Here is a 16,667-nt window from a genome sequence, read left to right as displayed (position 1 = left end):
GAAGAGCCACGGCTTCTCCCTGCTGGCCACGCAGCTGTACCTGCACCCGGGCAGCCAGGCCTGCTGGAGTGCTTCCTGGAGATGCTGTTCGGACGCCCTGTGGGCCTGGAGGAGGAGTGAGTCAGTCAGGGGCTCTGTCGCCGTGTGTGTAGCCAGACCTCCAGGGATAATAATAATAATAAGGGATGTCCGATATTGGCATTAAAATGTAATATCGGAAGTTATCGGTGTCGTTTTTTTTCTTCGTATAAAATAGAAAAAGTCAAAAGTACTTCAAATAAAGTGTTCAGTCAATATATACATATATACAATATACAATACAGAGTAAAAAGAGTACAATGCAGAAATGGGATGAGGTACAAACTTAGGGTAAGGTGCAATGAGGTATGGATTGTAGTGCAAATGTCTTTACTAATAAATATAAAGTGTGTTAAAGTGTCTAAAGTGAGTAAAGTGAGTGTTACGGTGAGTGTTTATGTAAAGTGAGTGTGTACGTGTTGCAGTGGTCAGGAGATATAACGCACCCACCTCGACTCAGCTTAGACATCCTTTTAACAATCAAAATAATAAAAAAAAGTGTTGTTTAACCCTTTCACTACCACACTACAGACGGTTATAACCGTCTGTAGTGTGGTAGTGAAAGGGTTACCTCCTGTAGTGTGGTTGTGAAAGGGCTAAACCCTTTGTCGTGTGGCATTTACTACCTGTACCCCTCCCCCCCTCCCCCCCATGCTGCTATGATGCCTGAATTTCCCCAAGGGGATCAATAAAGGAATATCTTATCTTATCTTATCTTATTGGAAAGGGTTAACCTTCTGTATTGACGCAGTGAAAGGGTTAACCATTTTGGCAGTGTGGTAGTGAAAGGGTTCATGTATTTTATGTTTTTATGACATTAGATTTTATTACGGATCCCCATTAGCTGGTGCCATAGCAACCAGCTAGTCTTCCTGGGGTCCACACACACAAAAACATACAAAAACAATTATTATTGCAAAACAAAATTATTAAAAGTCAGTACTCAACACACAATACAATGGATAATGAAACTAACAATTAAGATGGCTAAAATTACATACAAGCACAGAAACGGAAAGCAAAAAAACAAAACAAAATACTTTACAGTGTTAAATACAATTTAAGTTTCTTTTAAAAGTGAATCTACCCGCACCCAAGTGGCGACCCATGTAACGCGCTGCGTCGCGAAGCGGCCGACCCGGGTTCGATTCCCGGATTTTTATTTAATATTTTTTATTAAAGATATATTGTTATTTTTTGTTTAAGTTTGAATTCAGTTAAAATGTTCAGTTTCAGTTAAATTCAGTTATTCTTTTTAATAGAATGGATCATTAAAATCAAAGGGTGTTGCACATAAATAGGCACTTCAATCAACCGGTTTTAATAAACAAACAGAAACAGTAGCATGTGGATCTTTAGGACAATTAGGCTATGAAAATTAGGCTGCCTCTAAATATAAAAAGGAATGAAATAAGAATGGTTTGCTTAAAAAAATATATATATATATTTATTTATTTATTTTATAAAAAATTTATTTTCGATTTTCTGATATGAAAATCGAATGTAGATATGGGATCGAATATTGGGTCCCATCCCTAATCTAAATGTATGTGATGTCTCTCCCCCCTAGTCTGGACCTGGAGGACATGGACAGCATCTCGCCCTTCAGGAAGCGCTGCATCATCCCCGTGCTGGGCCTGATCGAGAACTCGCTGTACGAGAACTCGCTGGTGCACAACATCCTGTGCATGCTGCTGCAGCTGCTCAACGCCTGCCCCAAGCTGGCCGACATCCTGCTGGACCACGGTCTGCTGCACGTGCTGTTCAACACGCTGTCCACGCTCAACGGCCTGGAGAACGGGTAATAATCATAATAATAATAATAATTAGGGATGTCCGATATCGGCAGTAAAATGTGATATCGGAAAATATCTGTATCGGGAAAAAAAAAAAACAATAACAATTTTTTTTTTTTAAGATTTATTTAACCTTTATTTACCCAGGCAAGCAAGTAAGAACCAATTCTTATTTTATTTATTGTCAAAAGTATGCATGTTGGTTTAATTCAACAACAAGAGATATGTAATGTTAATTTTACTTTTTTAATTATCATATTTTGCACAGATAATGCTTACATTTAGAAAGCCTTTTGAATGCATCCAGTGAATTTATTAGTTACCTGAAATTATTCCGTTTTTTTGGGGGAAACCCTGCATATATCGGTATCGGTTGATATCGGTATCGAAATTAAGAGTTGGACAATATCGGAATATCGGTATCGGTAAAAAAGCCAATATCGAGCATCCCTAATAATAATATATTATATATGAGTGGCTGAGGCCTGCTGCACGTGCTGTTCAACACGCTGTCCACGCTCAACGGCCTGGAGAACGGGTAATAATAATAATAATAATAATAATAATAATAATAATAATAATAATAATAATAATAATAATAATAATAATAATAATAATAATAATAATAATATTATATATGAGTGGGTGAGGCCTGCTACACGGTTACATAGGGCAATAATGAGAGATAAACATGGTAGACAGTAGGGGTTTAAATATTTTACCCCACAACGATTCGATTCAATTTACGATTCTTCAGGCAACAATTCAATGCATCATGAAATCTCTTCATTTTGACCACGATGTGATTCGATGCGATCCGATTTTTTACTGTTACTGTAATTCCCCAAAAAGAAAATTATACACAAATGTGGGAACTGATTCACTCAGCATGAATGGACTATAGGTCAATACAAAATCGACCTATAATAATAAAAATAAAAAAATGTAAACGTTTTGCATTTAAAACGATTTATTCTAATCGATTCTAACGTTTTCAAATCGATGCAGTGTAATCGTCACCTTAGGATCGATGCATTGTTACACCCCTAGTAGACAGACGCACAACATTAAATATAGGAAGCTAGGGGTCAAAGGCCATGTTAAAGAGGTGAGTTTTGAGGAGTTTTTTTGTTAAGCAGTCCAGAGTTGGGGCGTTGCGGAGTTCTGCAGGGAGAGAGTTCCAGAGGGTGGGAGCTGCCACACACTGAAGGTCAGGTCTGGTTCGGGGAATGGAGAGCTGACCAGTGCCTGAGGATCGTAGGGACCGTGACTGGGTGTGGGGGTGGAGGAGCTCAGTGAGGTACTGAGGTGCCAGAGTGTGGAGGGACTCATTGAGAACAAGCTCTCATTTACAATGACATCGAGATAAATTCAAAAACACAATGAATACAAAGAAAGAAAACAAAATAGAGACAGAAAGTCAATCAATTAAACATTTAACTGCAGACTGTGGTAAAGTGGTTTGCTATTAAAGATTTAAACTGATACTAATACTAGATACTAATGAATTTAGTTTTAAAGTGCATTGCAAAACAGCCGCAGAAACTAGTCCAGGCTTACCAAGGTGTACTAAGTGATCTACCGTGCCTATATTACTACCTACAATGATAATATGTCTACCGAAAACCTGTACCGAATCGTGACTTCAAAACCGAGGTACAGTGTGTATATATATATATATATATATATATACACAAGTCTTTCAGATCCAATAATGAGATTTTGAATTGTGACCTCACTTTTTACAGACCCATTATACCCACATTATGCACTATATATATAAATATTAGGGCTGTCAGTTTATCGCGTTAATTAGATTAATTAATTACACAGCAAATTATCGCGTTATGAAAATTAACTCAAAATTAATTACAATTTTTTTTTTTTTTTTTTTATATATATTTTTTTTATCTCATACATTCCATAAGAACGTAGAATACACATTACAGACTTTTTTTTATATGGTCCATTTGCATGTTCTTGGTATCTGATTCTAGGGACATCTATGGATCTCAGGAATGTATTCCCAGTGTCAGAAATACTGTGTCTGTTACTAGGCTTGAGTCAATTGTAATGAACCAAATGAGAATATCAATAAAAAAAAAAATTATATTTGACTGTGAATAACACTATGCTCAAATTGACCAGACCTGAAAAATCTAAGCAAATGAATAGATGGAAGATGATTAAACAGAAGGTTTTGTAGATACAGTACTGAATTCTGCCATCCGGACACATGCAATTTGAAATATGATTATAGAATATCAGGCATAAAATGGTTATGCGATTAAAATGTGATTAATTAGATTAATTAATTACAAATCCTGTAATTAATTAGATTAATTTTTTTAATCGCCTGACAGCACTAATAAATATACTATATAAACTATTGATGGTTTCAGTGGGATGTTGGATTTGCTAGGAAACGGCTAAGACTACAGTTGACTGTGTAGAGCGGTCGTTGAATGTGGGACTGAATGGGTTAATGTGAGGAACAAAATGATTATAAAGTGCTTTGGATAAAAAGCTCTATATAAATGCAGCATTTACCAGGAAGTGCGGGTCTGACTCACCCCGTGCTGCTTGTTTAGTCTATGAATGATATAGTCCGAAGTGTTTTCATTGTTCTACTGTCCACAAGTGGCTGATGATCCGAGCAGGGAGAGGTCAGCGGCCGCAGAATAGTGGACATGGTCAAATGTAAACAAATCCATCCGGGGACCAGTGGGAACCATCTGATATGGAAGATTAATCTTGGAAGTTGATGCCAACAGTTAATGAATCTCAAGGCAGTTGTGTGTAGATGTATGTTTTTATTTTATTTGATTGGCCTGAATTGTAGTGAAATAGACGGCACTGCTCGTACGTCAAACAGCTGGCTGATTATGAATGAATGATTTCATTTTTATTCTTCTTTTACAAAGCAATGTACAGTAGTAGAAAATGTATAAAAGAAATAAAATGACTGAAAAGGTGTAGGCTGAAGCTGAGGCTTATAATTGCCTACCCTTTTTACATTACATTATTTACAAAAAAACATAATTCAGTACATAATTTTGCAAAAACAAAAGGTTACAAAAGTTTCATAGTTTTATATACCAAACGTATACACATTTTTCTTTTTTTATATATATTTTATTTATTTTTGTTGTCATGATTTTAATACAGTTATGCTATAATAAAATATAATTAGGATAATAATAATAAGGTTTTATATTTATGTATCACCTTGTATTTGAATAATTTCTTTAATGTATGTATCGAACTACACATTTTTACTTCTTTGTCACAGTTATTCCATAGTTTTACCACTTTAACAGATATACATCAACTTTTTATATTTGTCCTTGCCTTTGCGAAATTGAAGACACAAGTCCCTAAGTTATCCTCACAGATGTTGAAATCTGAAGATCTCGGACGTCTCCGTCTGTCTCGTTAATTCAATTACTCAAGTACTTTACACCCCTGGTGTAAAAAACTCTTAGTTCCACCTTCTTTACTTGAAGCACCGCGACTAGGGAGGCACCGATCCGACTTTTTCAGTCGCGATACCGATACCTGGGCTTTACTTAACACAATCCCGCCCGCCCACGGATAAATCCGTGTTTCGAATCCAACGGTTGAGGACCAACCACGGACATGTCGGTGGCAAGGTTGTTTTGGCTTTTATTCCATTGTAATAACCTACCGTACTTTTCGCACTATAAGCCGCACCTGACTATAAGCCGCAGCAGCTAAATTGAATGATGTGTACATATATAAGCCGCACTGGACTATAAGCTGCAGGTGTTTTAATGTTTAATTACCATATGTAATTAGCATTGGGACACAATACTGTCGGACAAATAACAAGCATTAACTCATTTACAAGTTGTATTAAGTTTAGCAAATAAGGGAACAGATAAATAACATTTCAATGCAGTCAAAAAGCAATATTTAGATGTTTACATTTTCGAGTTTGGTCACGTCGAGTCACATATAAGCCGCACCGTTATATAAGCCGCAGGGTCAAAAAATGGGGAAAAAAGCCGCGGCTTATAGTCAGAAAAGTACGGTACTTGATGTCACCGAGCTGCACTGCAGATCTACCCTCCTCTTCGAATTCTGAAAAGTGCATTACCGGCCAGATCCTCTTAGGGGCGCTGTCTCGATAATGCAGTGTGCCCTGTGGCAGAGCGGTGCACTATTTTTTTTGACTTTCAATGTAGTTTCCAGTTAGCTGGATTCTGGATGTGCAGCCTGTAGCTTGGAATACGTTTTGGGACGCGGATTTCAGTGTGCAGTAAAGGAATATATCATCAGCCAATGGACATATTGATCTACCAGATGGCGATCAATAACTGGGAAATCATTTTGGGGATCCAACCGGCCCACAGTAAGATCTTTTTCACGTAAATTACATGCTGATCAGGGCTTGTTATGATAGCCATCCACCCGATCAACGAATGTGGCTACTGAGGCTAACGCGGTTATTGGTAATCAATAATCAGAAACGATGTCCCCCCCCCCCCCCCCCCCTTTCATGCATTCATGGTGGACCATCATACCGATCATATGCAGTTTGAGTTTTAACTGTAGCTTCTGTATATCCGAAATGCCATTGGATTTAACGTTAGTAGCTTAGCGGCCTATATCTCGCCTTCCAGGAAATATCCCAGCCGAAATCCCTTATAACGCTTATATTCAAGACGCTATCAAATGAGAACGTATTGATGAAAAAATTATTTCTTTAAGCCATTTTGAAGGGACGGTTTATGGTGTCAATTGACAATGAGAATGGACAGATAGCAATACTATAAAGTATAGATTTAGCTCTACAAACAGCCCACGGACTATGCAAGTCTGTTTAGAAATGCTGGCCGTTTAGAGTGATTTTAGTGAAACAAAATGTAACAAATTAACACATAGATATAAATGTACTGAATTGTTATTTATTATTTTATTCATTATTATTATGATATTATTATTAAAACATACATTTTTTTTTATATTAAAAAAAAAAAAAATATTATACCCGATCCAGCTATTTTAGTCATACCGGAGTCAATATCCGATATAGATATCGGATCGGTGCATCCCTAACCGCGACGTTGACGACCCCTCCTCTGCCTCCCCAGGATCCCCCTGAACGACTACAAGCTCCTGGTCTGCGACATCCAGCAGCTGCTGGTGGCCGTCACCATCCACTCCTGCAGCTCCTCGGGCTCCCAGTACTTCCGCATCATCGAGGACCTCATCACCCTGCTGGGCTTCATGCAGTCCAGCAAGATGAGACGCACACAGGGTGAGGGGGCGGGGCTTAGAGACGCACCCAGGGGGCAGGGGCGGAGCTTAGAGACGCACCCAGGGGGCAGGGGCGGGGCTTAGTTAGAGACACACCCAGGGGCCAGGGGCGGGGCTTAGAGGCACACCCAGGGTGAGGGGGTGGGGCTTAGAGACACACCCATGGTGAGGGGGTGGGGCTTAGATACACACCCAGGGCAGGGGCGGGGCTTAGAGACACACCATGGGTGAGGGGCGGGGCTTAGAGACACACCCATGGGACAGGGGCGGGGCTTAGAAACGCACCCAGGGTGAGAGGGCGGGGCTTAGAGACGTACCTAGGGTGAGAGGGTGGGGCTTAGAGATGCACTCAGGGGGCAGGGGGCGGGGCTTAGAGACGCACCCAGGGTGAGCGGGGGCAGGGCTTAGAGACACACCCAGGGGGCGGGGCTTAGAGACCCTTTCCACCCCGAAACAGAATCCTCCCGCTTGTTATTTCTACAGCGCGGTTTTTCAATTTGTGAACGGGAGCGACGTCTCCCTCTCCCTCTCTCTCTCTCTCCCTCTCTCTCTCTTTCTCTCTCCTTAGGCTGAACTCCAGAGAGACACCAGAGAGACGGGTTCTAGTGAGGATGTCTTTAAAGAGCTGCTCTGTAGTCTGTGACTAGTGGAACTGCCAGGCACAATATTTTTTTTAATGAAAAGAAATCGTCATAATTTAGAAATGAGATTGCATAGGTCTATGAATCGAGATTGTGTTTTCTTTTTTTATTAATCGTGCAGCCCTAATTTCCTGATTCAAAGCTGTACGCCTTTACATTTAAATAAAACCAATGTGGGGGTAACGGCTCAAACAAAAATTCGAATGAGCCCACAAAGTTACCAATTCATCGTTAATAGACCAACTCCAAAAAGTCTCACTTGATGACATCATGAATTCATGTTTTGATGCTCTGATCTCCCAGCTTAGGGAGACCGTTTTCTCTATTCATATTGATATATTTAAGTAAATTATACATCGACTTAAACCGCCCGGGATCATCGGAATAATAGTATGACGTTGTGGATTCTGTTTTAGGGTGGATTTTTCAATGGAATGCATGACATAAATCGGATAAGAGTTTTTCCCAGAGTGCACTGCGATCCGACATAATGGATGATTCCCTTCCCCAGAGATGGCGGTGGCCCTGCAGTTCCGCGTCCTCCAGTCGGCCATCGAGTTCATACGGACCACGGCCAACCAGGAGCCGCAGAAGCTCAGCAACTCCGTGCAGGTGCCCAGCTCGCCGCACCACGCCATCTACCAGAAGCGCAAGAGCATCTCAGGTAGCTGTCTAACCTCAAAATCTAAAATGGCCGCAGTTAGATTGACACCCTAGGGCTGTACCGAATGTATGTTAAAAAAATAAAAAATTACCTAATCAACTTTTCTTTTTTTATCCTCAAATTAAATCCTCAATTTGAATAAAGTGATTAATCTGATTAAATTAGTATTTTATTTTTAATTTTTTATTAAATCAACTTTCTTTAATGAATATAACTCATCAGTTTCGTCAACATAAATAATCCAATAAGGGCACGGTTGGTATGAAAGTGATGGTGACGTCTTATAGTATAATACTATAATATTAGTGTAGCCTAATCTTTAACTGCAACTGTGAAGAAAACCCCCATTGGTTTAAACAGATTGAATAGACACATACAAAAAAGATTAAATCTTTAAATTTCTTTATGTTTTATTAAACATTTTAATTTCGAATGTTGATTTAGAATTCGAATGTCAACATTATGCTCGAAGCTTCGAAGCATTCGGTACAGCCCTACACCCTACCAGACCTATTACGTGCTTCCAATCTCGGGGGTTATAAAACCAAACGGCCAACGGGGGGGGCGTCGGTTTTCGACAAAGTGACCGCGTCCGGTTTCGCCTCCCGGTGAACGGACCAGTCATGAAATGAACGGTGAAAATGGTTGACTGTTTTTGTAGCCAATGTAATTCTGGAGATGACGATATCTTACATGAGGGATGTTTACTACGATAAAGTGAGACGACGAGAAGAAGAAGAAAGGACAGACTTCAGAGTTAGAGATGTCCGCTGTGTTCAGTTGACCTGACGTGTCTCGTTGGTTCTGTGTTTACTGCTGGCTTGGTTCTACCTCCTGCCCTGATCTGGTTCAGGCTGTGGTTCTGGTTCAGGCTGTGACACTAAACCCAATCTGCACTGGACATTATTACAGCAGCACTTACTCTACACATTAGATTAGATTAAAATTAGGGATGCTCGATATTGGCTTTTTTACCGATACCGATATTCCGATATTGTCCAACTCTTAATTTCGATACCGATACCGATACCGATATCAACCGATATCAACCGATACCGATATATGCAGGGTTTCCCCCCAAAAAAACTGAATAATTTCAGGTAATTAATAATTTCACTGGATGCATTCAAAAGGCTTTCTAAATGTAAGCATTATCTGTGCAAAATATGATAATTAAAAAAGTAAAAATTAACATTACATATCTCTTGTTGTTGAATTAAACCAACATGCATACTTTTGACAATAAATAAAATAAGAATTGGTTCTTACTTGCTTGCCTGGGTAAATAAAGGTTAAATAAATGTAAAAAAACAAAAAAAAAAAAAATCCGATACCGATATTTTCCGATATCACATTTTACTGCCGATATCGGCCGATAATATCGGTCGGCCGATAATATCGGACATCCCTAATTAAAATGTATTGTCATCATACAGCACAAGTACAGTACAGCATCCAACCAGAGTGTAAATGTAACAGTAAAGTGCAATAGTAATATACAATGTACAGGGCCCAGGAGTTCAACACTTGTAATCCCTATTGATTGATTGAAAATGTTTAATTAACAGATTGCAGAATGGGTACAGTACAGTACGGCTCAATACACACAATTGTTAACGGGATGCAGACCAGAGAAAGACTTTCGTCTTGTTTTACATCAGGGTCCCCCATTTTCAATTCATCATGAGTTGAAATGAATGAATCCAAATCTGATCCAATCAGATAGGGATTAAAAAGTTAAAAGCATTCTCATCTGTGTTTGTCTCCCCCCCCCCTCCCCCACAGCATTCTCACCTGTGTTTGTCTCCCCCCCCCCTCCCCCACAGCATTCTCACCTGTGTTTGTCTCCCCCCCCCCTCCCCCACAGCATTCTCACCTGTGTTTGTCTCCCCCCCCCCCTCCCCACAGCATTCTCACCTGTGTTTGTCACCCCCCCTCCCCCACAGCATTCTCACCTGTGTTTGTCTCCCCCCTCCCCCACAGCATTCTCACCTGTGTTTGTCTCCCCCCCCCCCTCCCCCACAGCATTCTCACCTGTGTTTGTCTCCCCCCCCTCCCCCACAGCATTCTCACCTGTGTTTGTCTCCCCCCCCCCTCCCCCACAGCATTCTCACCTGTGTTTGTCTCCCCCCTCCCCCACAGCATTCTCACCTGTGTTTGTCTCCCCCCCCCTCCCCCACAGCATTCTCACCTGTGTTTGTCTCCCCCCCCCTCCCCCACAGCATTCTCACCTGTGTTTGTCTCCCCCCCCCCTCCCCCACAGCATTCTCACCTGTGTTTGTCTCCCCCCCCCTCCCCCACAGCATTCTCACCTGTGTTTGTCTCCCCCTCCCCCTCCCCCACAGCATTCTCACCTGTGTTTGTCTCCCCCCCCCTCCCCCACAGCATTCTCACCTGTGTTTGTCTCCCCCCCCTCCCCCACAGCATTCTCACCTGTGTTTGTCTCCCCCCCCTCCCCCACAGCATTCTCACCTGTGTTTGTCTCCCCCCTCCCCCTCCCCCACAGCATTCTCACCTGTGTTTGTCTCCCCCCTCCCCCACAGCATTCTCACCTGTGTTTGTCTCCCCCCCCCCTCCCCCACAGCATTCTCACCTGTGTTTGTCTCCCCCCCCCCTCCCCCACAGCATTCTCACCTGTGTTTGTCTCCCCCCCCCCCTCCCCCCTCGCCTCAAGGTTCCATAGCCCTGAAAGACTCCATCATCCCCCGCCTGCCCCGGCAGCACTCGTACGGCCAGCACTCGTACGGCCAGATCCCCATGCCCTCCCCCTTCAGCTTCCTCTCCCAGGACTCCCCCCTCCCCTCCCCCACCGGATCTCCGTCCTACATGTTCCCCTCCGACACAGGTAGCCCGGGGCGCGCGGCCGTCCCGCTCGAGGAGAACATACCTGTGTATCGCTGTTGTCGTCGTGACTCGTAGACTCCGCGTTTTCTTCACTCGCTTTGTTTGAGTTTCATCTCCCGAGGCTAGAGGTGCACCGGAGTGTGGCTTTAAAGCCCCGACACAGGATTTATTTATATATATGTGAATATATAACTCATTCATGATTTTACTTTTAAAGCCCCAATACAGAATTTATTTATATATGAATATATCATTCATATATGATTTTAAATGTAAATCCCCAATACAGAATGTATTTATATATATATTATGAATATATAACTCATTCATGATTTTACTTTTAAAGCCCCAATACAGAATGTATTTATATATATTGAATATATAACTCATTCATATATGATTTTAAATGTAAATCCCCAATACAGAATGTATTTATATATATATTATGAATATATAACTCATTCATGATTCTACCTTTAAAGCCCCAATACAGAATGTATTTATATATATTGAATATATAACTCATTCATATATGATTTTACTTTTAAAGCCTCAATACAGAATTTATTTATATATATATGAATATATCATTCATATATGATTTTACTTTTAAAGCCCCAATACAGAATGTATTTATATATATATGAATATATCATTCATATATGATTTTACTTTTAAAGCCCCAATACAGAATGTATTTATATATATATATGAATATATCATTCATATATTATTTTACTTTAAAGCCTCAGTACAGAATTTATTTATATATGAGTATATAACTCATTCATGATTTTACCTTTAAAGCCCCAATACAGAATGTATTTATATATATATATGAATATATCATTCATATATTATTTTACTTTAAAGCCTCAGTACAGAATTTATTTATATATGAGTATATAACTCATTCATGATTTTACCTTTAAAGCCGCAATACAGAATTTATTTATATATAAATATATAACTCATATATGATTGAACTTTTAAAGCCTCAATACAGTTTTATTTATATATATATATATGAGTATATAACTCATTTATGATTTTACCTTATATGAAGCCCCCAATACATGGGTTTCAGTGAAGGCCACAGAATCTGATCCACATATAAAATTAAAAAAAAGCATGATAACAAGATCAAAGGTTTCAGTTACATTAGACTTTTGACAAGATTATCAATGAGTTCTTAATAAAGTACTCACTTGCAGTTGGTCAGCATAACCACCCAGTGCACCTCTACCCCAGGGCCCATGAATCCCATTTCAAAAGCAGCTGTTCCGGTTCCGGTCCTAAAAGGCTTGTTCCTCACTCAGCGTGGAGCTCTGAGGAGATACGAGGTTATCATCTGACAACAGTGATGTTCCCGTCAGTGGACATGTTCCCCCCTCTGCAGTGAACTCACTCCCTCTCCAGCCTCAACTGGGGGATAATTTGCCCAGTACCCTCAAGAATTACTGGTGCCTGTGTGTGTGTGTATTAATTTGCTCAATACAGAGTGTATTAATTTACCCTCGATACTTAGTGGTGTGTGTAATTTGCCCAGTAATCTTGCGTATTACTGGTGCCCTTTCTCATGTGTGTGTGTGTGCGTGTATGCGTGCATGCAGTTGTGTGTCCGTGCATGCGTTTGCGTGTGTGCTCTCAACCTAACCGTAAAAAAAAATATTTCAGCACAGATGGCATCTTGAGATTTAGGATTCTCTTTATAATCTTCTGGCATCTGTGATGTTTTATATATATAGAGGAGCTGGACGACCTCTCGCTGAACTTAAGAGATCAAAAGGAATTATTTTCTTTGAACTTTGACAATAAACAAAAACCAAATGTAGACGACAAACGCACCAAGGCTGATTTCGCTCACGAATCAATTGGTGGATATATGCTCCTTATGAAGCGTCCGCCTAGACGCCTCTCCTTTTTTTTTTTTATCCACTTTTTCTCCCATTTTCTATATTTTTCTCCCATCCCAATTTCGTATCATCCAATTCAACCCTCCCCTGTCACGGACGCTGTTTCTTGCCTCCCACAAGCCGGCTGCAATGTGGACTAAGTCATACATAGCACAAGTCCCCTCCGGTACTTGAGGTAACAGCAGTCGCATCTTTTCACCTGCGCAGCTCGATCTCTCAGTGGCGAGGAGTAACGCGTGGGAGGCTCACGCTGCCCCCGACACTTCCTGATTCTACTGCGCAGGTGCACCAACCGACCTGTAGGAGTCGCTGTCCACAACGCCCGATCCCCACCCATCAGTTTCCCTCCCCGTAATACGGCCAATGTGTATTAGTACGGACGACCAGCTAAACTGAAAGCAATGTGAAGCGCTGGGCTCGAACAGGCAAGCCCAGCGTCTCCGTCATTCGTGGCGAGCGCCTTGCCCACTACGCCACGTAGCCGCCCCCTAGACGCCTCTCCTTATGAAGCGTCCAGCTAGACGCCTCTCCTTATGAAGCGTCCAGCTAGACGCCTCTCCTTATGAAGCGTCCAGCTAGACGCCTCTCCTTATGAAGCGTCCACCTAGACGCCTCTCCTTATGAAGCATCCAGCTAGACGCCTCTCCTTATGAAGCGTCCACCTAGACGCCTCTCCTTATGAAGCATCCAGCTAGACGCCTCTCCTTATGAAGCATCCAGCTAGACGCCTCTCCTTATGAAGCGTCCACCTAGACTCCTCTCCTTATGAAGCGTCCAGCTAGACGCCTCTCCTTATGAAGCATCCAGCTAGACGCCTCTCCTTATGAAGCGTCCAGCTAGACGCCTCTCCTTATGAAGCGTCCAGCTAGACTCCTTATGAAGCGTCCAGCAAGACGCCTCTCCTTATGAAGCGTCCAGCTAGACGCCTCTCCTTATGAAGCGTCCACCTAGACGCCTGTACTGTACTATTTGCCCAGTACTCTTGCGTATTACTGGTGCCCCATTCTCATGTGTGTGTGTATGCGTGCATGCAGTTGTGTGTCCGTGCATGCGTTTGCGTGTGCTCTCAACCTAACCGTTAAAAATATTTCAGCACAGATTGCAACCTTTCACTACCACACTACAGAAGGTCAACCCTTTCACTACCACACTACAGAAGGTTACTACCACACTACAGAAGGTTAACCTTTCACTACCACACTACAGAAGGTTAACCTTTCACTACCACACTACAGAAGGTTAACCTTTCACTACCACACTACAGAAGGTTAACCTTTCACTACCACACTACAGAAGGTCAACCCTTTCACTACTACGCTACAGAAGGTTAACCTTTCACTACCACACTACAGAAGGTCAACCCTTTCACTACCACGCTACAGAAGGTTAACCTTTCACTACCACACTACAGAAGGTTAACCTTTCACTACCACACTACAGAAGTGGTAGTGAAAGGTTAACCTTTAACAGATATAAAGGTATATATATATATATATATATCTACACACTACAGAAGTGGTTGTGAAAGGGTTAACCCTTTGTCACGTGGCAGTGAAAGGGTTAACCTTCTGCCATTGTCTCAAGTGAAAAGGGGTTAACCCTGTGTGGTAGTGAAAGGGTTTGCCGTAACGTGATTCCTCACTCCTTGCGGTGGTGGTGCTTCCAGGCCGGCGCCGGTTCTCCCTGGCCCAGTCCGACTCGCTGCTGGTGCGGATGCGCTCGGTGGCCGGAGACGAGCTGCACCAGATGATGCAGCGCCGGATGAGCCAGGAGAACCCCATCAGAGCCAGCGAGACGGAGTTCGTCCAGCGGCTGCAGAGGCTGGTGGTGTTGGCCGTCAACAGACTCATCTACCACGGTAAAAAAAAGACTCCACCACATCGGTTTATCGCCCAAATATTTTTTGGGGGGGGGGGTTCTCTGCAATATGTCCAAAATATTATTGTATTATATTTTTCGTATTTTTCTTTTTACATATACTTTTTTTTTTTTACCGGATTTCCTTTTTGTTCTTTCTTCAATGCAAATTACAGTGTCGTGAACATTCTTTATATTCTTTAAAAGTGCAATTTTGTGGGCGGTTAGGTGGCCGAGCGGAGATTGCGTTCGTCACCAACCCCGGAGCTGTGAGCTGGATTCGCCTGTTCGAATCCAGCTCACAGCTCCGGGGTTGTCACCAGCTTGGCTGGCCGTCTGCACTAATACAATTGGCTGTATTAGAGGGTGGGAGAAGCTGGCGGGGTGGGTCCGGGTCGTTGTAAACAGCGACTCCTACAGTTCGGTCGGGGCGCCTGCTAAGCGCAGATAGGACTTGAGGGGGATAGTGTGGTCCTCCCACACGCTACACCCTCTCAATGAGAATCCGCGCTGCCAGGTGAAAAGAAGCGGTGATTGGCTGGACGTGTGTCGGAGGAAGCACGTGGTAGCCTCCACTCTCCCAGATGATCTGACTGCGGGGGGTAAGTGCGCAGCGACCAGGAAGGGACTGGGAATTGGCATACGACTAACATTGGGATGGGAGAAAATCGGAGGAAAATGGAGGGGGAAAAAGATAATAAAAAAAAAAAAAAAAAAGTGCAATTTTGTATATCCAGTATATTGATTGATTGATTGATTGATTGATTGAAAACTTTATTAACAGATTGCAGAATGGGTACAATACAGTACAGCTCAATACATACAATTGTTAAGGGGATGCAGACCAGAGAAAGACTTTCGTCTTGTTTACATCAGGGTCCCCCATTTTCAATTCATCATAAATCTATGTACATTGATGACATGACCGCGTATACCTTACCTTAAAATACCATTATCTCCTGCTCAGCTGCCTTATCCATTATTTACTCCAGTCCTCTCCTTGGGGTCAGAACACTATGAGTCCTTAGAAACATGTCTAATCAAACTTAAACGTCTGTAACGATAACTGATTATCATTTCAAAATGACAAACTACTTCCAACGGCTTTTGGTAGGGATGCTCGATATTGGCTTTTTTACCGATACCGATATTCCGATATTGTCCAACTCTTAATTTCCGATACCGATATCAACCGATACCGATATATGCAGGGTTTCCCCGTCCAAAAAACTGAATAATTTCAGGTAACTAATAATTTCACTGGATATATATATAACAAATATTGTTATTTTTAATTTTTTTTAAACCAATACCGATATTTTCCGATATCACATTTTACTGCCGATATTGGCCGATAATATCGGTCGGCCGATAATATCGGACATCCCTAGCTTTTGGCAGTAGCACAGAAACCACCGTGAGAGCCATGTAGCCTGCGTGACGTGCGTGTACTGTACACACTGCACTGCCTGGCACTGACCAGCTCAGAAGAGTAGGTTGATTTCTGTGCCCCTGAAGAATTAATAATAATAACTTAACTTAGGGCGGCTAGGTGGTGTAGTGGGCAAGGCACTCGCCACCAGTGTGG

The 16,667-nt window shown here is 41.9% G+C and overlaps 1 protein-coding gene across 1 annotated transcript in view; it reads left to right on the top strand.

Annotated features, from left to right (window-relative positions):
* Window positions 1-16,667, top strand: part of lyst (lysosomal trafficking regulator) — a 190,048-nt gene that overhangs the window by 102,791 nt on the left and 70,590 nt on the right. Inside the window, 7 exon segments of the mRNA XM_084322050.1 lie at window positions 5-53; window positions 56-116; window positions 1,649-1,879; window positions 6,992-7,158; window positions 8,310-8,462; window positions 11,137-11,307; window positions 14,889-15,080. Of these exon segments, the coding sequence (XP_084178176.1) occupies window positions 5-53; window positions 56-116; window positions 1,649-1,879; window positions 6,992-7,158; window positions 8,310-8,462; window positions 11,137-11,307; window positions 14,889-15,080 (1,024 nt within the window).

The sequence above is a fragment of the Notolepis coatsorum genome (genome assembly GCF_963971535.1).
Source record: "Notolepis coatsorum genome assembly, chromosome: 9".
NCBI lineage: Eukaryota > Metazoa > Chordata > Actinopteri > Aulopiformes > Paralepididae > Notolepis > Notolepis coatsorum.
This window is presented reverse-complemented; position numbering and strand designations above follow the sequence as displayed.